The sequence below is a fragment of the Culex quinquefasciatus genome, chromosome 3 (genome assembly GCF_015732765.1).
Source record: "Culex quinquefasciatus strain JHB chromosome 3, VPISU_Cqui_1.0_pri_paternal, whole genome shotgun sequence".
Lineage (NCBI taxonomy): Eukaryota > Metazoa > Arthropoda > Insecta > Diptera > Culicidae > Culex > Culex quinquefasciatus.
The window spans coordinates 199,018,843-199,045,999 of record NC_051863.1 but is presented as its reverse complement, the minus strand read 5'-3'; the positions used below and the strand labels follow the sequence as shown (position 1 = coordinate 199,045,999).

General features: G+C 36.6%; 1 protein-coding gene across 3 annotated transcripts in view; it reads right to left on the bottom strand.

The window, feature by feature from the left end:
* Window positions 1–313: 313 nt before the first annotated feature.
* The window catches only part of LOC6031074 (protein ECT2), a 92,312-nt gene continuing 65,468 nt past the window's right edge, over window positions 314–27,157 (bottom strand). Inside the window, exons 3-13 of one of the 3 annotated variants that reach the window (XM_038261998.1) lie at window positions 22,067–22,202; window positions 21,126–21,232; window positions 19,475–19,724; window positions 16,930–18,261; window positions 8,399–8,530; window positions 7,963–8,337; window positions 7,493–7,895; window positions 7,270–7,430; window positions 1,679–2,212; window positions 1,455–1,604; window positions 314–1,198 (exon numbers count right to left, since the gene is read on the bottom strand). In XM_038261998.1, coding sequence (XP_038117926.1) covers window positions 1,046–1,198; window positions 1,455–1,604; window positions 1,679–2,212; window positions 7,270–7,430; window positions 7,493–7,895; window positions 7,963–8,337; window positions 8,399–8,530; window positions 16,930–18,261; window positions 19,475–19,724; window positions 21,126–21,232; window positions 22,067–22,202 — 3,733 coding nt within the window. In that variant the 3' untranslated portion in view covers window positions 314–1,045. The remainder of the gene's footprint in view (window positions 1,199–1,454; window positions 1,605–1,678; window positions 2,213–7,269; window positions 7,431–7,492; window positions 7,896–7,962; window positions 8,338–8,398; window positions 8,531–16,929; window positions 18,262–19,474; window positions 19,725–21,125; window positions 21,233–22,066; window positions 22,203–27,157) is intronic. The other 2 variants (XM_038261999.1, XM_038262000.1) reach the window with 2 other exon arrangements.

Sequence of the window (27,157 nt, the reverse complement as noted above, 5' to 3'; positions counted from 1 at the left end):
CGAGCGCATTTTCTGCTGACTGAATTTTGTTGTTTATCTGGCTAATGGATGATTTAATGTGCTAATTCGTGCTTATTTGTAGAACAAACAACAGCACGGCGAGTGATAATATTGCGTTAGCATAAATAGCATAATGCTGAATGATGGTTGGGTGTGGGCCGACGGTGCTAACTGGTCCAGGGACTGCTAATGCTGTTTTGATTAGGGGCTTTTGATCTTCTGCAGTGCGCTCGGTCGAGCACGTCGAGTTAAATCAACAATTATTTATGGAATTTCTTTCGCACATGAATGCACCCCACTCCCGATGTTTTTAGTAAAAGGATAAAATTATCCTTGAATAGCCCATGTTTTATTGATTTTCAATCGCCTCGAGCACGATGGATCTACGAAACGGTTCCAAATAATTGTTTTCTATCATATAAATACAACATTCGAGCGTGTGAGAGCTGTTCACATTCCAGAACGTGAACAACGTTTTGTTTTTGTAATCTTTTTCGTAACTAAGCCGGGCCGCCCCGCCCATGTCTTTTAAATCTATCTTACTGTATTGATTCGGCATAAAACTATGTTCGATTTTACAAATATTTATCAGCTGACACAAATAAACGTTCACATACAGAAAATAATGCTAATCAAAATAAAATCTTACGACTTAAAAAGTGGAAACGTCCCTGCTGCTGGTGCTCTCAATTTCCGATAAGCTTCAATAGATATAGTAAAATATTTACAACAATTTTCCACCTGCTTTCTTCCCTTTTCTACTTGAGCCGATGATCATTACGAAAGCACAGCTTCTTCACCCTTCCTCTCTCGACAACGTGTTCTCGTTTCCGACCGAAACAAAAATCGTTATTTCCCACACAAAAGAGTAGAGAAAAACAAAAAAAAAAGTGGTAAAACAAAAGGCTTCTGCCAACTAGCATCTTCCTCGAGGACATTTCCGAGATTCTGCTGGTTTGAGTGTGATGTGGGCACAATATTTTTCTCCTTCCTCGCTCGCTCGCTCCACACGGTAATGAGAAGAGGCCACCACCGCTTCCTGTTCCTAGAGCCGTCGCAGGGCCGCCATCGACATCGGCGGATGTTTGTTCTTGCGGGTCGGTTGGACGGACATTGGGGCCAACAGGATTTCCGACGCCGCCGACGGGGACGTGGACGCCTTCGAGTCACCACTTTCGGACGACTCCTCGCCGACTTCCTGTCGTGTGTGAAGCGGGTTTGGGGAAGGGGGAAAAAACCTGTTAATTCCTGATGCGCTGGTGGCCCAAAATCGCTTTCGACTTGCAGGTCAAGCCGAAAACAAATTTGGCCAACCACGCTCTCTCTCTCTCTTGAGAATGGTGGCTTTATCTGAATGGCTATTTTTTGTGTGTTAGTTTTATAATTAATGAGTGTGGACGGGTGTGAGCTTGTGTGTGTGCTTAATTTTCTGTGGGCTCATGCGGAATGCATACGTTTAGGTTCGTACAGCTGGCCAGCTTCATCTGGGCTAGCTGCGAGGCTGGCGTCAGCGACTGGGTGCTTCCGAACGGGGACGTCATCATGGTCGTAACGGCTCGCTTCAGCTTGGACGGCGTTTTGTTGAACGAGAAGGCGCGGCCAACCTGCAAAAGAAACAAAAAAGAAATCCCAATTACAATCACCACCAATCTCACAACTCTCGCTCCCATCTTCTTACCCGCATCCTCGTCCTCGTGGCAAACTTGAACGCCTTCGACAGCGTCCCCACGTTAATATCGGTCACATCGATCCCCAACTCCTCCGACTCACAGTTGACCATAAACTTTTCCGCGTCCGCCTTGCACGCGTTCTCCGCCAGCTGCTTGCACAAACTCCGCAGGTAGACGATCTTGTCCATCTCCTCGTCGCAGATGCTGAACGAGTGCAGCCGGTCCTTGTTGTCCACCGTCGCCCTACAATTCAACGCGAACGCCCGCGGGCTGTCCTGGATGTTGACGACGAGCCGCAGCGAGCTCAGCGGCATCAGCTTGATGTGTTTGTACGGCTTCGAGGTTTGGCAGCGCGTCGTGTTGAGCCCGTTCGTGCTCGGCGATTTGGCGTTGTTGAACGCCCGCGACCGTTTCTTGCACACTTCCAGCGTGTCGCTAAACAGAAACAGCATCAGCGAGTCGCCCCGGCCGCTCAGGCTGTCGGTCAGCTCGGTCACCTCGCAGCGCGAGACAAAGTGCCGGTGGGATGACACCAGGTGGGGCTGTTTGGGAAATGGGATGAAAATGATAAGTTATTTTGGGTTTTGATAAAAAAAAATCTAAGCTGTTATTATTTCTATATGCAATCTAAGGACAGCTGGCTGTCAAAATTAGGGAAAATATACCCATTTTAAGCCTAATAAGCGGTCGTGTTTGAATGATGCTGGATAATCTGGAGTGTTCCTTGAAATTCACTAAAACCAAGTACACCAACGAGTAGAGCAACTTTTTGTGAACATTAATGTTTATTTTCACTTTTACTAAAATTTATTCAATTCCTTATATTTCCCAAATGTATTTTAATCAGACGAGAATGCATTGGGCCACGCCAATTTTCCTATTTTCAGCTTAGTTTTTTTTTTTCAGCGCTCTTTTGGGTCTGCTTAGAGTTGCCACCTGTGAAAAACTGTGAACACTCACGAAAAGTAGCATTTATAGAGAAAATTTCCTGGCATCGCTGGCTCACTCCAACAGGCTCTGCTGGTGGTGTTGGTGGCCTTTATTTGCCTTCGCTTCTCGCTCGGTTTTCTTAAGCCTTCGATGGGAATGGGTCGTCGAAATTCAAACGTCAAAAGACTTGGCGCGTTTGTTTTTGATGGCCGCTTGCTAAATATTTACATGTTTCGGGATTATTTTTCAAGTGAGTGACTAACTAATGTGCAAAAGAACATGTTGCCGAAAGTTGGGGGCAGTTTTGTATTGAAAGCGCCGTGAAAAAGTAAGCGAAAGTGAAAAGTTGATTTTGGCGATATTCATTAAGCGTTTGAGGGTTTCTCGCGTGTGTCACTGTGTGTGCCAACAAAATGATGAGAAATGGTCTCGCAAAATAGAAATCATGACCAAAAGTGCATTTAATTAATTAGATCTTTTTGGCCAGTAAGTGGCATACGTTTGCGTGCTTACTCGAGGCGGTGCTGTTGCTGGTAAGTTCATAGCCTAAACAATATTTTTGGAGCTTTAATCGAGCATCAAACTCTCCATACGACGAAGATAGGTGTTTGATTGGAAAGGGTATGTTTCCCCGACATGGAACACAAACAGTTTACGAATTTCGTTAAGGTGGTCCAATACACTTTTTCCTTGAAAATTAGCACTTTTTTCAGATATTCAAGTTTTAAAATTGCATCATTTTTTTTTTACAAAAAAATTGCTGTAACTTTTAACATTCAAGTCCAAAATCAATTTTGAAGATTGAAATGGTTTTCTCAGAACTTCACTTTTCTCTTGAAATGAACCTTAAGTCGCTACGTTAGAAAACAGAATTTTGATGCCTTGACCAAATTTACAGCAGAACGCGTAGAGTGCGAAATAAAATGTTGGTGGACACCAGCACGCTTGGATTGAGAGGCTAAAACACCCTAATCGTGAAACATCCTGATTTTCAACCAAGCCAAAAGTAGCTTTTTCCCATTGGCAACAAATTTTCTTCTTAAGACACCAAAGTTCCAAAACTTTACAATTTTTCGTAAAATCATTTTGTTTTAAATTCAATCATCATAATCACGATTTATTGGATTTACAGTCCAGACTCGATTATCCGAAGCCCTTGGCAAAATTTCACTTCGGATAATCGAATCACGAAACATGTTTTTTGTTGTTGTCTTATTTTTTATTGTTGAGCTCAAGTATGATCCTTAAACTACTCTAAAATGATTTAGAACATTTAAATTCAAGATGGCGGAATGACGGTGATAAAATGTTGCAAATGTTGAAAATGTTGCATTTTTTATTTATTTAATAGACAATAAACCATTCCACGTAACCACGTGAATGGGGTCGGAAAACTCAAATTGAATGTTGGAAATTAAAAAAAAATACGAAAAAAATGTCGGATAATCGAATTTTGGATAATTGAGTCTGGAACGTATTGTTATTGGCTTTTGGATAATTTAAAAATAGTTAAAAAATTTTGCGATTTTTTTGAATTTCAAGTTTTTGGCAAGGGATCACCTATAAACCACTTTTAGAAATCGCCATACACCCTCCCCCCTTAAGGGGTTTCCACGTAGTTTATGGATGGTCCCCAAATCAGGTGGCAAAAAAAATATTGTTGAAAGTTTTATTTATCATTGAAAAAAGTTGTACAATGGATTGTAAACTATTGTAAATACATTGCACAGTGGAATCTTTCTAATGACAGCTGGAGCAATATCATTATCGAGAAGATTGACAGCTAGAGAGTCGACTTTATAACGTTTACTTTTGAGCAGTTCTCTACGGAATCGGTCTTTTTTCTTCAATTTTAATTTTTGTATTTTTTTATCCGGCTGAAACTTTTTTGGTGCCTTCGGTATGCCCAAAGAAGCCATTTTGCATCATTAGTTTGTCCATATAATTTTCCATACAAATTTGGCAGCTGTCCATACAAAAATGATATGTGAAAATTCAAAAATCTGTATCTTTTGAAGGAATTTTTTTGATCGAGTTGGTGTCTTCGGCAAAGTTGTAGGTATGGATATGGACTACACTGAAAAAAATGCTACACGGTAAAAAAAAATTTGGTGATTTTTTATTTAACTTTTTGTCACTAAAACTTGATTTGCAAAAAAACACTATTTTTAATTTTTTTTATTTTTTGATATGTTTTAGAGGACATAAAATGCCAACTTTTCAGAAATTTCCAGAATGGGCAAAAAATCTTTGACCGAGTTATTATTTTTTGAATCAATACTGATTTTTTCAAAAAATCGAAATATCGGTCCCGTTTGGCCCGTTGTTAATCGGGCCTATAGTTGCTGAGATATCGACATTAGAAAATGGTGGGTTGTTTGGGTGAGACTTAGAAAACATCAATTTTCCTGTTTTTTAGCCTTTGCATAGCAATATCTCAGCAACTATGGGTCGCATCAACAAAGTTCATTAAAGCAAAATATAGAAAATTTTCTCAGCTTTTCAAAAATATTTTTTTCAAAGGTGGGCAAACATGGGCACTAATTTAAAAAAAATGAAAAACTGCGACTATTTTCAAAAAAGTTACCTAAAAATGGCTATAACTTGAAAACGGTGCACTTTATCAAAAATTCACTAAAGTACTTTTTGATTGCAAATTCGATTTCACATCGAAAAATGAAGTTGAAAAATTTTTGCGACCGATATTTCGATTTTTTGAAAAAATCTGTATTGATTCAAAAAATCATAACTCGATCAAAGATTTTTTGCCCATTCTGGAAATTTCTGAAAAGTTTGCATTTTATGTCCTCTAAAACATATCAAAAAATAAAAAAAAATAAAAATAGTGTTTTTTGCAAATCAAGTTTTAATGACAAAAAGTTAAATAAAAAATCACCAAATTTTTTTTTACCGTGTATCATTTTTTTCAGTGTAGTCCACATCCATACCTACAACTTTGTCGAAGACACCAACTCGATCAAAAAATTCCTTCAAAAGATACAGATTTTTGAATTTTCACATATCATTTTTGTATGGACAGCTGCCAAATTTGTATGGAAAATTATATGGACAAACTAATGATGCAAAATGGCTTCTTTGGGCATACCGAAGGCACCAAAAAAGTTTCAGCCGGATTAAAAAATACAAAAAAAAATAGAATGACCGAAAACTCAGAGAATTGCTCTTTTGCAATTGTTTATCAAATAGGGAACTTTTGGCCTTTCGCCAATTTTGAAATTTGGGACCACAGATCGAAAAGAAGACATAAATCAATTATTATGATACTTTTGCTTCAAAATTTGGATTGAAATAGAAAATTTTGCTATTTTTTATACCCTTTCTTTCGACTTTGACAAAAGCCGAGGGAAAAGAACTTTTTAATAAAATTCGTACCAGCCTTATTTAATGTGCTTTTTATTAATTTCTAAATGTTCAGAATTCCTAAATTTTCTTAACTCCCTAAAATTATTGCATTAATTTTTAAGTTGTTTTAAGTTTCTAGAATTTTCAAGTTATTTTTTTAAGTTAATAAAGGCCGTTGCAAATATTTTTCAAAGTTTATGCCACCTATCCTTCAAAATTGGTTTTGAAAAATCAGGGACAAAAAAAAATTCTTCAAAAAACTTTGAAATGTCAATGCAGATAGTAGTTTAATCTGCTGAAAACAATCTAAAATGCATTTTTCTGTATAATTATCATATTTAGCATGCTTGAGCAACAAAATAAAATATGTAAAAATCAAAAATATTTGATTTCAAGAATTGAATGAAAAAAGTGTTATAAAATGCTTTAAAAGCCATTCAAGATAATTTTTACAATCATTAGTTTCCAAAATATATAAGCAAGCATGCACAATAACTTTGTTTTCACAAAAAAAAACCTTTATGCGGTAGTGTTTATCGGAATTTGAAATAAACCAGAATATTCTTTAACGAGGCCCACCATTTTTTACTGTTTAACATTTTAACATTTTAACATTTTAACATTTTAACATTTTAACATTTTAACATTTTAACATTTTAACATTTTAACATTTAAACATTTTAACATTTTAACTTTTTAACATTTTAACATTTTAACATTTTAACATTTTAACATCTTAACTTTTTAACATTTTAACATTTTAACATTTTAACATTTTAACATTTTAACATTTTAACATTTTAACATTTTAACTTTTTAACATTTTAACATTTTAACATTTTAACATTTTAACATTTTAACATTTTAACATTTTAACATTTTAACATTTTAACATTTTAACATTTTAACATTTTAACATTTTAACATTTTAATATTTTAACATTTTAACATTTTAACATTTTAACATTTTAACATTTTAACATTTTAACATTTTAACATTTTAACATTTTTACATTTTAACATTTTAACATTTTAACATTTTAACATTTTAACACTTTAACATTTTAACATTTTAACATTTTAATATATTAACTTTTTAACATTTTAACATTTTAACATTTTAACATGTTCATATTTTAACATTTTCGATACAAGAGCTAAAAATTAATAATTTCAGCACTGAAATATTTTTTTCATCACTCGTCGTAATTATCGGACTAGGTGAACCTCGTTGAATAAATGTACGATTTGTGCTGAAAGAGACGCAAACTAACAAAAAATCAAGCACAGTAAAAACAATACTCACCGGGCAGTTGTCGATGTCGTTGAAGATGTCAAACATGGCCAGCTGGCCCTCCGTCTTGCGCTTGTCCTCGTTGATGTGCGTCATCACCTCCTTGATCGCCTTCAGCGCCTCGTCCAGCTTCCGGTGGTCCGGGTTGCCCTTGCCGGTGTGCTTGAGGATGTCTGCGCGAACGAAAAGGTTGATTAGTGATATTTAAGGGTTTTTGAGAGGTTGAAGAACTTACCATTTAGCAGCAAGCTGATGCTCGGTAGCCGCTGCACCGGCCGAATCATCAGGTCCTGCAGCGTCTGCCGTCCGCACTCGGGCTTGGCCTGGTTGATCTTGAGGAAGGCGTGGAAGCGCGGATTGGCCGCGTCGCACTGCAGCAGCGTTTCCTTCATCTTTTCGAAAAAGTTCACGTACGGCGGGTACGCCTTGATCAGCTCGTCCCGGTTGTCGATGATGATCTGGCCGATCAGGTGGTCCTCGGCCCAGTTCGCGTGGATCTCCTTCAGCCGGTTCAGCATGCGCTTGTGGACGTCGTGAATCGGCAGGAAATTGCTGAAGATCGACTTGAGCTCGGACTTGTTGAGCAGCGCGTTCTCCGTGTCCTTCTCGATCATCTCCTCGAGGGGGTCCTTGAAGAGCTGGTTGTTTTGGAGTGGGGAGAGAATTAGTAAGACGAATTACCGGAGAAAATTGGTCACGACTCACATTGACAATCGTGTCCAGGATCCCGACGTAGTTCGACTCCGTGTGGTAAAAGTCCATAAAGTGGTTGTGCCGCATCGATTGGCTCTTGATCGTCTGGTCGATCGAGGCGTCCGCCGTCTCCGCGATGATGGCGTTCTTTTTGCTGCCCTCATGCTTGTTCTGGTCCGGGCTGGTGGTGCAATCGAGGAAGCTTCCCGACACCGACAGCAGGCCCGCGTCCGATACGGACGAGCGCCGCTTGCCGGCGCCCAGCGGAGTTCCCTCGCCGCCGGCCGGCGTCCGGTGCGAGAGACGTTTCCGCTTGCGCTTGTTGAAGCTGATCGGAAGCGAGTCTCGCCGGTCCGCGCCCGGGGTGTTGGCTATGCTGTCGAGGTACTGAGAGAAAATGATTTATTTTTAGGCTGTTTGGAAAATAATTAAACAATAAAGGACTTACATCTCCAAACAGGTATCGTCCTTCGTCGGCGTAACCATTCTGGATCGTGTACCAGAACCAATCCGCTTTCACGATGTGAGTTTTGGTATTTTTAGGTTCTGGCTTGGACGTAACCACGTGCTCGTCAACCACCTGCAGGGAAACGAAAAACAAATAAACTATTTAAGGTTTGCACAAACAAAAACCTGTAAATATTAGTAAGTAAACATGCACTAATCTACCATGAATCGATTAAACCAAAAACCGCATTTGCAATGAACGCGCGACCACACTCCAGAATAGAACAACAAAAAACAAATCCAAAAACCGCAATGTTTGCACTCACGGTTTATAGTGAGTGTGTATGTTAAATAATGTGATGAAGCCACAATTTATCGACAATAATGGGACAATTTAAATTGGAATTCATTTCAGCACCGCAGGATCTTCATAAACACCCAACGCAGGGTGCAGCACGTGCTAACTGCGCGACGTGATGCATACTAAAAATGCTCCCCCACGTGTGGCATCCCGCGCCCAATACAAATAATCCGATGCACCATTCCGATATCCGGTGCATACTTTTCGAATTAAACTTTTAAACAAAAAAAAACAACAGCAATTAATCCAACCCACCATACTTCTGAATAGGTAGAAACAACAAAAAAAAACGATTCACTCACTCATTCCGTAATTTATTGAACAAACACTCAAATTCAAGTTTAATCACATCCCTCCCCCCTGTACACGCAAAAAAAATCAACAATCAATGCACAATTTAACCGCAGCAGAGCCTTTCAATCCGGCCGCCCACCGTGTGTGTAAATCGTCGATCAAGCAGTCAAACTTCCTTCCTTCTCCCCTAGCCCAGGGTGGCCACCAGATTTCGATTTTCAATTTCCCGGTTTTTTCCCGTTTTTTTCCGGAATGTTTTTAAGCCAAACTTCAATGTTTTTTAGGCTAGCATTAGTATCAAAATACTTTTTGAAGGCATAAATTTGGTTCAAAGTTTGAATTCCTTAAACAAGCTTTCAAATATCTTGAGAACAAAGTAAGTAAGTTGTAAACGCCGTTTTTATCTTTTTCCAATCCAAACCTCTAATTTCACAAATGATTGGGATTTTACAAACTCAAAATAAAAAAAACGTTTTTATTTTTTAGAAAAACATAAATTATTATTAGAAAGCAGGAAATGAATTAACAAGAAAAGGTTTGCAAAAATACATTGTTATCAACATTTATGTAAATGCTCGTAAATTTTCTTTGAAACAAAGTTTTGTGAATTCAAGAAAAACGATTCTTCCAAGAATCACCAATTCCTGTGAATTAATTATTAAGTTTTGGCTTAAATTATGTGAGTACTTTTTTTTTAAAGTATTTTTGCATCATTAGTCCAAACAAAAATTTATACACTTAGACAGCAGTGCAGGAAAAGTGCCATAGAAAGTAAAAAAAACGGTACCGGTAACGGTAACCGATTAATTATCTTCGGTAAGTTAATACATACATTGATGGGATGAATTTGAAATTTGGAATTTTTCGAAAATACAAAATGGTAAAAATCGTAAAAAATTGCCGTTTTGCGATTTTTTCAACAACGCATAAGGCTGATACAAATTTTATTTAAAGTTTTTGTCGCCCCCCTTCAAAGTTGACCCGAATAATCAGGAGGCAAAAAAATATTTTTTCAAAAAACATCAAAATGGAAATTTGAGTGCAATCAGCTGAAATCTGTTTAAAGTGCATTTCCTTGCGTTTAGAACCATTTTTAAGCATGTTTGGGTTGATTTAATAATCTCTTGAATTTTTGAAAATGTTCAATCTTTAGTATCGCAAAGTTTTTTTCGTTGACATTTTTATTTTCGACAAATTTTTACATTTTTTGAAGATTAATGATTGCAAAATAACTGAACTAGTTTAAAATGCCTTTTTAAACACTTTTTGCATTCAAATGTTGAGACTATGGCATGTTCTTTAAATTTTTATATTTTTTTATTTTTTTGTAAATCTTGTTTCTAGAGTTGTTTAAAAACTTATACTGGATAGGCCAAACAACGTCGTTTCTTCAAATCAGTTTTCTAAGTAAAGCTTCAAAATGAAATGTATTTCTTTATTTCTTTTAAACTATCTACTAAAAATGTCAATAATTCGGAAATATTCCTTTTGTAAACCAAATGTTCATAGATTTTTTTATTTGTACAAACATTTCTCATATATGTTTTAATTTTTATTTTTGTAAATTTCTGATGACGGACGAATTGTTTTTAAAACAGAGATTTTGAAACTGCTCAAAATATACATTCAAAAGATTTTCAAGAACTGTTTTGATTTCAGATTTAAACATGCTATTTAATAGTACTTTTCAGAAATTGTAATTATTTTCAATAAAGAATAATTCGGTTTTATCTCTAAAAAATAGAATGGTTGACAAAATTCTTAACTGCTTTCATTTTTAAACATTTTTGATCCATTCTTTTGTTGCTGAGATACAGGCCATGAAAAATATTTTAAAAGAGTGTATTTTGTGTGACAATTCGAAAGAAAAATCTTGATCTTTAAATTTTAAATAATCCTGATTTTAATTTTATGCAAAACTAATATTTTACCAAAGAAAGGTCAAATTGACAATATCTAAATTATAGAACATAAGATATTTTTACAAAAATATTGAATGTTTTAAATACCTAAATGGTAGTTGGCACAATTTACAAATGTGAAACAAATATTCGTAGAAATAAACCAAAAAAAAAAAATAAAAAACGGTGCACTTTACTTAAAATTCTTAAATTTGCTTAACGAATGCAAACTATAGATTTATCATCTAAATATTTTTAAATTCATTCGTAACTCACTGCACCTTAAATATGGTTGTTAGTTTGTTGCTTCAAATCAATTTGTTATTTTTGTCTCTTAAACATTTTGTTTGCGACAAATGTCCGCCGTTACGGTGTCATGCACCCCAGGTTGAAAACCACGCTGTAGAGCAAACAAATGCTATATTTAAAAAAACAAATTCTCCAAGTAAAAATATCATAGGATACTACAGAAAAAAAAACATCCATAGCCAAGAAGCATGAGTCTACTACACAAATTCAAACATAGTTTTCGCGAAGTCTTCATTTAGAATAACAGGAATAATATTCTTTTTGAGAAAAGAACATATTGAATACATTAAAGAGGCTTTTGTCAAATTTTATAAAGACTAAAAATATTTTCCCGGTTTCTCAGTCGAATTCCCGAGTTTTTCCCGGTTTTCTCCCGGTGGATAAAAATCCCGGTTTTTTCCCGGTTTTCCCGGTTTTTTCCCGAGGTGGCCACCCTGCCCTAGCCCCAATCCCGCCCCATTCCCGCCCAGGTGTGAAAAAAAGCAAACTCACCGCACCACGACTGTCACAATTTTTGCATAAATTGCTGTTTTATTTTGCAGTGGCGAGTGCGCCCGCGATTCGGGCAACAAGTAAAACTGCTGATGATGAATTATATTTTTGCCCGCCGCGGTTGCATGAGGATTAAGCTGGGGGGTGCGTTAAAAAGTTGTCAAAAAAAAATGGTTGCACTGCCGAAAACAGTTGCCATTCATCGATGGTAGTTTGGGGGGGAGGGCGAAAAAACGCATCCAATGCACGATAATTAATTCATGATGCCTAACAGCAACGATAAATTAAAGATCGAAATGAAATGATTTTTTTTTCAGAACTTTACTTATTTCAAATTGAACAAAAATGAAACGTTATTCCTTAAGTTCTTAAAAATCTAATTGCGTTTATGACCTTTTCAAAAAAATAGATGTAATCAATCCAATTTTAACACTTTTGATATGAAATTGATAAGTTACAGTTTTGAACAAAACATAAAAAATAAAAGCAATGCCGAAAAAACCTATACCTTAATAAAAACAACCAACCAACCAACTTTTTTGACAATAAAATAAAATAGTTGGAAAATTGAAATCGACAGGTCGACATATTTGCGATGGCCTAATGGCCTTAATACATTTTTTTAAAATTAGATAATCTTTTTTCATGTTGCTCTTTCTGTAAGGTTAAAGAAATGCTAAACATTTTGAAATACTACATATTATAAGGCTTATCTACACACAATTGAAATTAAAACTTTGAACCTTCTCATATGCTGCTTTATACAAATATCATGATTTATCCAAAATTCAAAAAATGATAAAATATCAGAAGGTGTTATTTGATTGAAAATGCATACATAAGCGATATTCTGATATTTTTTCGATTTTACACATTTTTTTTCAATTTCAATTTGACCAATTATTTTTATTATTTTTCACAGCAACCAAGGAAGTTATTGTCTTCCTATTCCAAAATTTTCAAGTTAACTTTTTTTAATTTCTTATTTTTTTAAATTACTTCTATTTATGAAGTAATTTAAAATAGAAATTCTAGAAAGTAATTCGTACTTTCTAGAATTTCTGGAATTTGTGGAATTTCTTTATTTTTTTAATTTCATAAATTAATGGAACTTATTCTGGAAAATTATACTTTCAATTTCTTCAAAAATAATTTCCTAAATTTCTTATTTTTTTGTTTTTTTTTAAATATCATATATTTTCTTGAATTTCTTCAATTTTCAAAAAAAAATTCTTAGGTACTTTTTAAATTTCTTAAATTTCTGAAATTTTTAGATTTTTTGAAATTTCTAAAATTTTTGAAATTTGTTAAATTTCTTAATTTTTGCCAGTCTCTTTTTTTTAATTTCTTAAATTTTACAAAATTCTGAAATTTTTGAAATTTTTGATATTTTTTTTAAATTTTCTTGAATTATCTTAATTTTTTATTTTTTTTTTTAATTTTCTAAATTTTCTGAATTCCTTGAACTAATTGTTTTTCTTAAATTTCTTGAATCCTCTTAAATTTCTTGAATCCTCTTAAATTTCTTGATTCTTGTATTTCTTGAATTTCTTAAATTTTCTTGATTTTGAATTCCTGATTATTTTTCTCAATTTATGATCGTATTGAATTCTTGAATTTCTTTAAGATCTTAAATTTCTTACATTTTTTAAATTTCTTGAATTTCTTAAATTTCATGAATTTCTTAATTTTTTTAAATTTTTAGAATTTCTTGAATTTTTCTTTTTTTAATTTCTTGAGTTTCTTAATTTTTCTGCATTTCATGAATTTCTTGAATTTTTCGATTTTCTCAGTATCTTGAATTTAATAATTTTTTTAAATTTCCAAAATTTCTTAATTTTTTTAATTTTTTCGAATTTCTTGAAATTCTTGAATTTCTTAAATTTATTAAATTTCTTGAATTTCTTGAATTTCTTGAATTTCTTGAATTTCTTAGATTCTTGAATCCTCTTAAATTTCTTGAATCCTCTAAAATTTCTTGATTCTTGTAATTCTTGAATTTGTTAAACTTTCTTGATTTTGAATTCCTGATTTTTTTTCTTCAATTTTTGATCTTATTGAATTCTTGAATTTCTTAAATATCTTAAATTTCTTGAATTACCTCAATTTCTTAAATTTCATGAATTTCTTAAATTTCATGAATTTCTTGAATTTTTTTTAATGTTTAGAATTTCTTGAATTTCTCGTTTTTTTTTTAATTTCTTGATATTTTTTTTGAATTACTTGAGTTTCTTTATTTTTCTGAATTTCTTAAATTTCTTGAATTTTTCGATTTTCTAAATTTCTTGCATTTCTTAAATTTTCTGAATTTCCAAAAAATCTTATTTTTTTTTTATTTTTTCAAATTTCTTGAATTTCTTGAATTTCTTGAATTTCTTGAATTTCTTAAATTTCTTGAATTTCTTAAATTTCTTGAATTTCTTAAATTTCTTAAATTTCTTGAATTTCTTAAATTTCTTGAATTTCTAAAATTTCTTGAATTTCTTGAGATTTCTTGAAATTTCTTGATTTTTTCAAATTTCTTGAATTTCTTGAATTTCTTGAATTTCTCGAATTTCTTGAATTTGTGGAATTTCTGAAATTCTAGAATTTCTTGAATTTTTTTGAATTTCTTGAATTTCTTAAATTTCTTAAATTTCTTGAATTTCTTGAATTTTTTTAATTTCTTGAAATTCTTGAATTTCTAAAATTTCTTGAATTTCTTGAAATTTTTTGAATTTCTTGAATTTCTTGTTTTTTTGAATGATCAGCAGTGCGGTGCTTGTGGGGACGTGCATTCCTGTTTTTTTTCGTGTTATTTTCCGTCTCTTTTGTGTCGCTGTTCGAGAGATTGGATTTCTTCTTCTTCTTTTTTCATTTATTTTTTGTTCGCGCGTTCGTTGGCCGATGAATTTTATTTTTGTTCTCTTTATATAGTTTTCGATAGAAACGATCCGATTTTTGGTTTTTGAGACAAGCAAGTCGTATTGCTGGATCATTTCCTTTCCATATCATCGAGGATCGGAAGGCACGTCGACGAATATGTTTCAAGGCTTATGATATAAAATAATTTTAATGAATGATATAAAATAATTTTAATGAATGAAGCTACATCACCGTTGATCAGAAGGCACGCCGACGGAGAATTTCTGGAGAATCGCGGTCGAATTAATACTATATTTAAATCCCTAGATAGGTATCTTTCCGCAGCCGGCTGCCTAAGATTTTTAAAATTTCAACCGATAAACAAATTGCTCATGGTCGCATCACCTACCACAGTGAATCCTGACCTCATACCCATCTTACTAACCCCTCAAAACTCATGTGATACTTTGTCGGAGACGCAGCTGATTTAGCGGTCCCATCACTCAAGTATCGGCTAACATTCCCATCCACTTCCCCGTGTCTTACCACTGGTCGTGGCCGGCGTCGGTATTGATCAGCACGATAGGGACCTTTAAAAATTGCGAAGGGGTGATGATTGGTTCCTATTTTTCATCTGTGGTCCACGGAGCAATGTTTGGGGGTCCTGGTCAATAACGAAGTAGCAGCTACGGGTAGACACCAATGCTATGCTATGCTATGCTATTTTTTGAATTTCTTGAATTTCTTGAATTTCTTGTTTTTTTGAATTTCTTAAATTTCTTGAATTTCTTAAATTTTTATAAATTTCTTGAATTTTTTGAATTTTTTAAATTTCTTGAATTTTATGAATTTCTTGAATTTCTTAAACTTCTTAAAATTCTTGAATTTCTTGAATTTCTTGATTTTTTTGAATTTCTTCATTTTCTTGAATTTCATGTATTTCTAAAATTTCTTGAATTTTAGAATCTTCTTGATTTCGACTTCTTGATTTTATAGTAATTTTTGATCTTATCTTATTCTTAAATTTCTTGATATTCTAAAAATTTATAAAGTTTGAATTTCTTGATTTTAAAAATTCTTTCTTTAACTTTAAGCTGACTTTTTTATATGGTTTTTATGGATGAATTTCAATCAACACTTCAGACGAAAAGTGTAATGATTTCAATATCAATTTAGGTCGTTCGCAAACTTTGACATGTGCTGTGCATGTAAGATACATATTCTCGAAAAAATGTGTCGATTTGGGTATAGTAAAATGTGCCAACACTTTCACTAACATGTGACTCAATTTCGGATATCAAATCCACACTCGCTCACCGGGTCGAGCATGCACTACGTGAGGTAAAATCTTAAGCTTGAAACAAGATTACGCTTTTTTTTTTAACTAGACTGCTGATCAAACATTTGCATGACACTTTTGACAGCTTTATTTTCGTCACCTTCAACTTCAGGATGCGAAAAATACTCAATTTTGTTCGATAGCCAATTTTACTTGAGGTATTTTGTTGAATAAGTTTTAATAATTTTTTGATAACTTTTAATTTCAATCAACTAGAATTGAATTAGCTAAACAACTCCTCAGCATCCTCAACACTTTAAATGATACCCCACTCAGATCAAAATCCACCCCGTTAGAACCCGCGATTGGCGATTGCCAATTGTGCGTCAAAACCACAACAAAATTAGAGATTTGTGGTCGAACGAGCCCCGGTATCATCGTACACCGGATCGCGAGCGCACTCGTTTGCAGTTGAGCGAGCAAGGCAAATAATTGGCGCGCGGTTTTTGGCTAATCAAATTCATGTCCCCCTATTTTTTTGTGTTAGTACATAGCTAGGTTTGCTGTTGATTAGTGATGGAAGGAGGGTTGTGAGTTAAACAAGCAAAAAAAAACTACTAGGATCGGGATGAAAATGTGATTTTGATATCCTTAGCATATAGAGCAAAAAAGAGGGGAGGTGCGAAAGTGTGGTGGTGGTGGTGCGAAGAAGCGAGTATGAGAGAGTGAGTGAGTGCGAGCGCGCGATTGAGGTTAGTTGTCATACATTTCATCAACAAGCGCCAATTTGAGAGGGGGTGGGTTCGATTTTTTGATTTGTTTTCTGCGGGATGGGGTCAACGCAATTCTATTGTGTCCGTAAATAGTTGGAAAATAGCATTTTTTGGCGGGAAGTCGGGCGGAAAACTCTATATGCGAAGAATTCAAAACACACATTTTTTTTGTTGCCCTTTTGATAACATACACACAGATACGTTCACACACACACAAACAGACGTACATTCTAACTACAATAAATTGATGGCAAATTGTGATGAAAGTGTAATAGATACCGTCGCAGTCGTCGTCGTCGCGGTCGCGGGGAGGTCCTCGTCGGAACCGGTTGCCGTGGCCGGCACGGCGCAATCATCGTTCGCGAGAGACGCGTTTAGTTCCGTAGCTGCGGCGACGATGTCCTCCTTGGGCTCAATGGTGAAGACCGGCGGTGCGGCGGCCGCGGCCGCGACAATCGAGTGTCGGTTGAAGATGGACTTCATCTTGGACTTGGCCGATGACGAATGGCTGGGGGCGGGCGCGATTGGCGTTTTGAAATCGACCTCCGTCTTGGAGTGTTCCGGCGTGTTGACCGTTTTGAACTTGCAGACCTTTTTCAGGCTGTCGAGGTTGGCGGACGTGATGAGACCTTTGTTCTTGATTGATTTTGGGGTTTCCTTCTTGCTGCTTTTGGTGATTTTGTCGCGGATGCTGAGCAGCTTCTCTTTGACGGGCTTTTTGATCGATTCGTTGAAGGTGGTTTCGATTGAGGTGATGGAGCTGATGGAGGAGTTCGGGTCGACCGAGTTGCGGCGGGATCGAAGCATCGACGCGATTGGCGTTTTGATCGCGGCAAAGCTCATGCTGCGACGAAGGCCTCGCGTAATCGATCCGGTGCGGATCAGTTTGGGCTTCTTGGCGGAACCGTACGCCACGCTGCTGGCAAGTGAGTCGGTCGAAATCATGGAAATGTTGTCGAAACTGTCCTCCTGCCGCTTGCGCTTCAACGCTTCCTTGTTGGCAATGATGTAATCGTCTACATCGTCATCGTCGTCGTCGTCTTCTTCGACGATTCTCCTCAGCGATTCATCCGCGAATCTGTTGTTCGTCTTCAAGATTGGCGAAATGTTGTTCGGGTTGAGGAATTCGTTCTCCTCGCCCGAGACCAGCACCACGCCGTCCTTCTCCACCGGAACAGTCAACACTTCCGGTGTCGAGCTTGATTGCCGGGGCGGCTCATCAATGTACCGAATCGGCGAAACACTGCTCTGCTCCGAGTGCTTGTTCTGATTGTTTTCGTTCTCAGCCGCGGTCATGTGGTCCGAGTCGCTTGTTTCGCTCTCTTCCGGCAGCGCCGGCAGTGGATTCAACAGGACACTCTCGTCCATCTCTCCTCCCTCCGCCGCCGCTTGACACTCGTTCAACCGCTTCAGGAAGGCATCCTTCTTTTCGACCTTGAATTCTGCCCTGTTGGGCTCATTGTTTTCGTCGTCGTCGTCGTCGTTGTTGTTATCTCCGTCTTCTCGTTCCGACGACGATGATGATGATGAAGTCTTATCTTTGGGTGAACCTGGGCCAGCGCCCGAGGGCAACAGGGCGTCCCCGAAATGCTCGCCCGTGTTGGACATGACCTGTGGAAAGATACACCGTGTGGATTGTGATTGTGTGCGGTCGAGAGAATGAGTGTGCGTGGGTGTGTCACCATATTGTGTTAGATATCAACGGAGGTGGTGCCTCTAAATGATTCTGAAGTGCGACAAAGCTACAATTAATTACAATCATCACAGATAATGTAAATGAGACAATGAATCGTTACGAGTTATTTTTCAAAAAGTGAAACTTTTGTTTCTATCGACCCCTAATCAATTAATTCTGATTATTTCATTGAAATGAAGAATCACCGCAAGCTGCAATTAATCACGGGATTCGGATAACAATCCCGAAAACACGCACTCACGCACGCTCTCTCGCTCTGCATCGCCTCCCCAAACGATTATTAATTACAGTTTAAATAATTTGTAAACGTGCAGCGATCAATCAGGAGGACCACTCTGCACGGTTCAATGGCTTTCTTCGGGTATCAATTTCGGACTTTAAATCAAAAGCCGCCCCCGCGCCGCGATGAAATTGCAAATTCCCATCACTACCGGACACAATAGAATTGCCCTACCCCCCTTTCTCCCCTGGGTGGGGACACACGTCACCACATACATCAACCGGCGTTGTCAGCGGCAGCAGCCCTCCCTACTTTTAATGCGTTTTCATGAATTAATTATGGTGTTTTTCATTCAATCGTTCCACTGCATGCCCCTCCCACACCTCTTCCTCTGACATCCACCGAATCAATTGAGTGATATTCATTAATCCGTGCGGTGTGCACGATAAATCAATCGAATATTTCTCACATTGCTGCGCTCGTGAACCAAAAAAAAAGAGTTCCCCAGTTGACACGGCCAGAAAGCACACAGAATTCACTGTTAATTAAAGCGAATTTAATGAACAAGGACACGAGGCGCGCTTTTTATGTATGTCAATCAACCACAACGCACACAAACTCGGGATAAACCAAACACCAACGCAAATACATAAAAATGGCTTAAACATGAAACAGGGCGGAGATTTTTTTGTTTCCTCTGACCAACGCGCGTTCAGTTATGTCCGAGCAGAAATAACATCATCATCAACCATCAACAGCGAGCAGGCAACAAGGACAACAAGCATAGCGAGAGCACTTAATCCGATTTTGAGGCATTTTCTCCGCAAATTCTCCCACTCTACCCTGAATCATGCTTAAGCCCCGATTAAAAAAATAAACCTCGCTTAGAGACGAATCCAGGTACTCACCACGTGCGAACACTGGGGATCCTCCAGATCCGCCGGAATGCCACCGTTCTCCTTGAGCACGTCGACCATGTGCTGGTGCTCGTCGGGCGGGAAGCCGAAGAAGCACACCTTCTGGCCCTCGAACGCCTTGAGGCGGTGCGGCCGCAGCACCTCGTCCACGTTGGCGGTAAAGTTCGGATCGTGGCGTTTGCTCCACGCGTCCTCGACCCAGCTGGGGCGGACGACGGCCAGGCGGAAGGTCATGGCGTACCTGGAAGAGAGGGATTAGCGTTAGTGCGTTCGCAGATTGCAAGAATGTTCTTTTAAACATGAACTGACTTATGAGCAATTCTGTATGTTTTCGAAAATCTTTTCAGCGTATTTTTTTCTTTTTGGATGAAACTCAGTCCATCGAACCATTATGTTCAAATAAGCTAAATGGCTTATTGTAACATTGTAGTCCCCATACAAACTCAAGAGCAGTAATTATGGTGTAGAATCGAAATCAGCCTTATTTTTTTTTCTTCCTCTAAAATTTGGGAGCGATTAGTTGAGTTTGTATGGGGAAACCTTATTTTTTGAATTTAGATTTAATAATTTTTATTTTTTTATCAAATTTGAAATTTAGTGAATTTGAGGATATGCCCTAAAAGTTGAAGTCAACTGTGTCCGGGTTTCGAAGCGTCCGGGAATTCGAATCAAGACGTTAGCTTAAATGAAATTGAAAATTGATCTTTTGTTCTGTGTTGTACAATTTTTTGTCCAATGTGATTCAAATTAAATAAGTATTTTATAAATATAATCTTTTATATATTTTGTTTTGACATGACAAGAAAAGCTTGAAAAATGTCTTAGAAAATGTAAAAAGAAAGAAGCGAAAACAAATATATCAATCAATGTAAAAATTTCATACCAGAGATTTTGAAGCAATAAATTTGGAAATCGGTGTACTAACTATTGTTTTTTCTGTTGTTGTTGTTATGCAAACAAATGGATTAAAATTTTAGCAAAGGACCTTTTAAAAAAAACTCGAGATATATTCCGAATACAAATTTCAATGCTTTAAAATTCTTATCGATTGCTAAGTATTCAACTTGTAATCTATTTCTACAACCGAATCTGATTTGCAGACCAAAATTTGTTTTTTTTTTTTTCAATTTCGGAAATTTCATAAGCATGAGCATGAGCAACAGAACCGTTATATCCTTTCAGCAGTACTGATCATACACGGAGAAAAAAAAGTTCCCAAAATCGTGAACAAGTACTCATGAAAATGGGAACCACGAACAAAGTGTTCAAATTTCATGGTACGTTTTTCAAAATCGTACCATGGGATTTGAACACTTTGTTCGAGGATCCCATTTTCATGATTTTCATGCTTGCTCACGATTTTGAGAACTATTTTTTCTCCGTGTTGGCTTCGATGATGCTAAAGCTAGATCAGTTGCGAATAGGTAACAGTCATTGACCACCAACGGCGCCCGCCATGTCAGTTTGTAGATCTCGATTATAAGGGACGGGAATGTTAGTTAGCGCAGGTTGCTACTAGGGCAGCTGGTTACACCTCACGAGTTTTTAACAATTTCTCAATTTCGGTAATTCATAAATATGTCATTTTCCAGAAAGATTTCCAAATTTTCTCACGAATAACGCTCTAATGATCGATACTTACTGGTACTTTTCTCCACCGGTGCTGTTGCATATCAAGTGGGTCACCTTGGTCATCATGTCCTTCCGTATCGACCCTCCCATCGAGTGGATCAGGTGTACGAGTTGAGTCTGTAAATGAAAAGATAATAGCAAATTAATTCCTTGCCGCAAATCTGCAAGACAGATCCCCTTGGTTATTAAGGCGCTACTGCTGCCTGACTGACTTATATCCCGCCCCTAATTGCATCACACAGGGGGATCATCTATATTCATGGTACGCGCCTCTAAATTCTACAAAAGGTCCAAGAAGGCTCGAGGTCAATCCTCCCCCCGAGAAAAAAAAACCAAAAAAGAGATGTCACGTTCCGTTCCCATCGGTTTACCCTCCGAAAGCAAGGAGGGGATACGTTGTCGTGTGAGTGCGGTATTTCCTTTCCACAAATTACCGGCTTCGTCTTCCCGATAAAAGAAAGCTCCCCCCGAATGGCGTCGGTTCCCAATGGCGGCCGCCTCGCTCGAAGATGGTTTATAATATACTGCGGGACAGGAAGAAGTTACGGGTGGGAAGGATGAGAGCATGAGTGGCATCATCATAATCATGAGGCAGCATCCGAACGGCAACGAAACAGTTAGGAACGGCCGCACGTGACCTGCAGGAATAAGTCCGGAGGTCGGCTGAACCGGCCTCGGACGGGGTCGCTCGCTTACTAAGAAGGAGGTAATCAGGGGGACATTTTTGTGGCCGGTTCAAGATCCAGCTCGCAATCAGTTGAAGATAAAGACGAGTCATTTATAGATTTCGAAGTATCTCAAGATTGCGTGTGGGCCTTTTTGTTGGAGAAAATTGTAACTTCAAAGTCAACCAAATTAGGAGATGCTGATTGAGGGAAAGGAAGACTCTGTCTTTTTCTTAAGATCAACCCAATTTCTTAGAAGAGAATTAGTCCGTTCAAAATTACTTACCAGCTCGTCCTTTTTCCTGATTCCGGTGAAGCATGTGATGACACCGCGCATGCAGTTGTTGTAGATTGGTCGGTTGTTGTGGAAAAGGCCATCGCCGGATCGTGCAGCCTGCTGCAGGGCCGGTGGACCAAGAATTCTGCAAGAAAAGATAAAAAAAACTTTGAATCACGTTCCGTATCGAACACATATCTATTACAGAGATATCAGGAGAAAATTAAGTCCAGCACTATTATCCACATGGAATCCCCACAGAAATTCGACTTTCCTATGGTTTCTACAACATAATTTCCGACCAGAAGTTCCAGTCGATAACGGTTGTGAAAATTTCCCTTATTCCACCCAGCGCTGCTGGCCAGCACATCGAGAAACGTCGAACCCATTCGTATGATTTCACACTTTAACACTTCATCCGTTATGAACCTTTTCCTTTTGTGGTGGGGCCCAGCTGCTGGCCAGAGAACATTCCACGTGTGGTTTGCTTAAAGACTAGAAGGGTTCGACTTAAAGCAGAACCCCGATAGAATAAATTTGAAATTTATCAAAAAAAAAAAAACGAAATTTAACCAATGCAGATAGTATCGATTTCCGCAGGACATTGTCGCCAATAAGTAATATCTCTATTAGCCGCGGTCCAAATTATGAAATATCCGTTGAAGTGATATTGACCATAAATTTAGCGGTGGCAACACAATTTGACAATCCAATAAATTTCCCCCCGCCATCCACCACCCAGCGGAATTTGTAATCCGGGGATCGGCGCAGATCAACGACGGCCCGCAGTCCGGATTCCGATTCGGTGAACACGCTGCAACTAAATCCACGGAATGGCCACAACAGAATTGATTTCCAACCCGGTGGTGGCAGAAATGGCAGAGCAGATCAGTTGGTCAACTAGCAATAAATTCGCCAATAAAATAATCAACTGCACCGCGCTGCAAAATCACTTAAACCACTTACCTCGAGCTGCCAACCGACGTCGAGTAGCAGCATTTGGTGCCAGAATAGTCACCCAGAATCCAGAACAGTCAGTGCAAAGTCACATATATTGTCGGGGCGTGGAGCAATTTCCACAGCCCCTTTCCCGAAACTGTCGCTGGGTGGCGCTTAAATTTATGGCCAGTACATGCCACACTGCCACTACACTTCTCACAAACGGAATGGGAGTGGGGGGGGAGGGATGAGTTCTGAACAGTTACAGCAGTAGTTTGCGGACTCCAACGCCATGATGGGTGCAATTTCAATAATCATAAAATTAATTGTTTGTCTGGTCGATATCGCGCAGTTGTAGCTCAACCGACATCGAGCACTTCACTGGATGCCACGATGGACGAGTTGTTTTCGTCAATTTGACATTCCTTACTTTAAAATCTGTAATTTTTCGACAAATTCCCAAAATTCAGTTGTAATTCTGCAACACCTGGTGCAAAAATCCACTGCCCGGACTGGCTATCGACAAAAGATTGTTATGAGATTGCTTTATTGGTCCAGCTACGTGCCGGCTAGTTGCGGGAAAAGATTCCTCCCCATACTCGATATCCGTACACATTGGATTCAGAAACATGAGACGACCAGCCGGCAGCAGCAGCAGCAGTTTGAGCAAATTCAATGAAATAACCATTTCGATGATGTGTGCTGCTGCTGTTACGAGCTGTGATTTGCTGCGCTTGCTCGTATCCCGACAATGTCCGGATCAAATGTCAGGTGTTGTAGGTGTACGCCTGGAACACGTGACCGTGAAAGCAATCAGCGTGAATGATTTATTTTGGAAGGGGTTATACAGAAGAACGTTTGATTCTTGTTGATATATTCATTGAAATAAATTAGCTTTTCTATTCCAGCGAAATGCCATTTTTGATTTGGACAACCACTAAATTAATAAGCTTCCGAGAATTCCTAAACAGTTCAATGCACCAATAGAAAACGTTAACAACCCCCGCAGACAGACGACAAAATTGGTGCTGTAATGATACACGTGTGACACTATGCCAACAGGAACGGCCTTTATCATAGTCGAGTACTTGGTGTCCCAGTGGACAATTTAGAACCGTATACCCACACAAAATGATAAATACTTCACTGAAAGATTGGGGAAAGTTAGGATGTTTCATAAACAAATAATTCTTAAAATAACCATTGAAAGAAAGCACCGTCTTCAAATATCAGCTTTTCAAAAACCATTTTTTTTAATTTCTTGGATACTGAACACAGTATTGCATATTTAAAAAAATAGCTTTTTTTACTTATGTCAATATTGTAATTATTTACATTTGGAAAAAGCTAAGCAAAAAATTGTGACCTTTCAGAGTAAACCTCAGGTACAGATCAGCAGCGAAAATAATCTTCAAAAGTTTATACCCTGTCAACCTCCTTTTTTTAGCAAATTAAGTTTGCCCCGATATCTCAACACTGCTTTTACCAAATCGACTCAAATTTTGTGGTGAAGACTTGTGTGCATGACAAAGGTCGATTTTCAAAAAGTTTATAAAAAAGATAAAAATATGTTTACGTCTTTCATTAAGTGTCTTTACTTCAAATTTAAGAAATTTGGCTCATCCTATCTCGAGATACCGAGGACTTTCAGGAGTGATTGGAAATTATAATTTTAGTGGAATCAATATTTTTTTTGTAATTAAAAATTTTGAGATTTTCTACATGTTAAAGTTTAAATAAAATAGTAAATATCGATACAACAGGACACTGAAAATGTTACATCGTACAATCGAATCACAAAAATAGATATATTTTTTCGTTGTCTCATTTTTAGGCTTAGTGATTTTTCACGCTACAAAATTGCAAATTTCACGGGAACCTCAATTTAAAAACACCAAATTTCACGCAAATTTCACGGAACGTGAAAAAAACTCTGAAAATCTTATGTTTAAATCACAGAAACTGCTTTTTATGCTTTAATATATATTATTTAAATAAGCTAAAAACAAGTTCAATGCATTTGAACCTGACACAAATAAAATCTCCTTATTTTCCAAAAAGATTCCACCTAGGTTATGGGTTAGCTCCATATATAATATATATTTTGAAACACAGTGTAGGGCATGCGTATTCTCATTTATTGAACTGCTTTTTTTAATATTCGACTAAAAAAGCTAAAAAGTTTTCGCTGATTTGCTCCATTTTATTGAATTTCTTATCAAAGCAAGATTTAACAATCTTGTCCTTCCAAAATGGGTTAAATAATTTGTATTTTTTTGCGACATTTAGCACATTAAATTTTTTTTTAAGTTTTCATCACCCTATTCCAAATTTAAATTTATAAAAATTAAGCAAAATTAATATATTTGTAACGAAATCGAAAATATTATTCAAAATGAAAACAAAAACAAAAAAAAGAAGTATTGTTTAACTTTCACAAACAGGAACAGGACTCAGAAAAATCTGATTTTTCATAAAGTTGATTTCAAAGATAAAAAGATAAAAAAAAATCCTTCATTTTGATTTGAATAAAACAAAGCTTGATTCTTTTAATTTCTTACGAAACCATACCTTTAAAATAAAACCAGTTAAATTTTTATTACAGCTAATGAAAATATTACTAAACTTAGTTAGTTTCTAAAAAAAACTGAAAAATTTGAGAAATTCTTCAAATGGTTCATATCAAGCTTTTTTATTGTAAATAAATAAAATTTATTTAAATAGTCTGTAGGGATGAAATATTTATTATTTCGTTATACTGAAAAAAATGATTTGAGAAAATTGATAAATTTCATGAATTTCACGCCGTTCAAGAAATCGTCAAAAATCACTAACCCTATGTTCGTAACTAAACAAGGGTATTCACTCGCTTAATTCTACACCATTTTATAAGATTAATTTTACTCTTATTTGAGTTTGTTAAATCACTTTGAGAAAAATCGTTACAGTTTCACTCAAACAAAAAATTTCACGGGATTTCACGGAAAAAGCCAAATATCAGGGATTTCATGCTCTCCGCGAAATCGTGAAATTTCACTAACCCTACTCATTTTGATTGTCGAGCTTATAAATATGACCACAACACTAATTTAATGTACCGTCATCAGAGGTGACATTAAGTCTGGGGGTCATTCATTCAATTTCAGCATTTTTGTATAACCCGTTCTCACCCCCTAGAACCAATGCCATCCAATTTAAATCCAAGAAAGCGGCCAAAATAACGATGATGAAGAAGGCTGTTGGGAATATTTTTTCCAAACTTTTGTCTCTTTCAAAAACGGTTAAAAAAAACACGCGGCAAAAAAAAATCTTATGTTCAATGTATTTTAAGTGCAATCACCTGAAACAATTTTAAAGGCATTCTCCTCGGTGAACCTCGTTGGATAAATGTACGACTCGTGCTGAAAAAATCCTCTTTCGCAACTTGTTGCATAAACTACTATTGTAGCATAATTTAAGAAAGAAACCCTAATTTTTATAAAAATTAAAAATTGATTAATAGTTGATAAGGCCAACGCAAATAATTTTCAAAATTTTTGTCTCTCGGCTCTGGCGGGGTCGAGAGGAGGGCAAAATATTAAAAAATATAATTTTTTTTTGCGGAGCGAAGTGGGAAAGCTAAGATCAAGTCAGTCCAAGTCCGGCTGTGTCAAGGAAAGTATTGAAATAAAAAGTGGAAAAAGTGTTTTAAAATGCATTTTACAGTAGGAGTTCCGGTGTTTTGCAATCATTTGTTTTTAAAAAATGAAAAAAAATGACGAAAACAAAAATGTTTGCGAAAAACAAAACTCTTCGCGATACTAAACATCCAAATTTTTCAAAAATTCAAAAGATTTTTAAATTAACCCAAACAAGCTAAAAACGGTGCTAAACGCTGGTTAATACATTTTAAATTGATTTCAGCTGATTGCACTTAAATTTCCATTAAAATTATGAAGCGTTTTGAAAAAATATTTTTTTCACCCCCTGTTTTTCGGGCCAACTTTGAAGGGGGCACAAAACTTTAAATAAAATTTGTACCAGCCTTAAAACATTTAAAAATTCATAAAAATAAAAATTTATGAAAAGAAAGTTTGCCCACAAAAAAAATTTATAAAAAAAACATTGCTCAAAATTAAAATTCATAAAAATAAAAATTGATGAAAAAATTGATAAAAATAA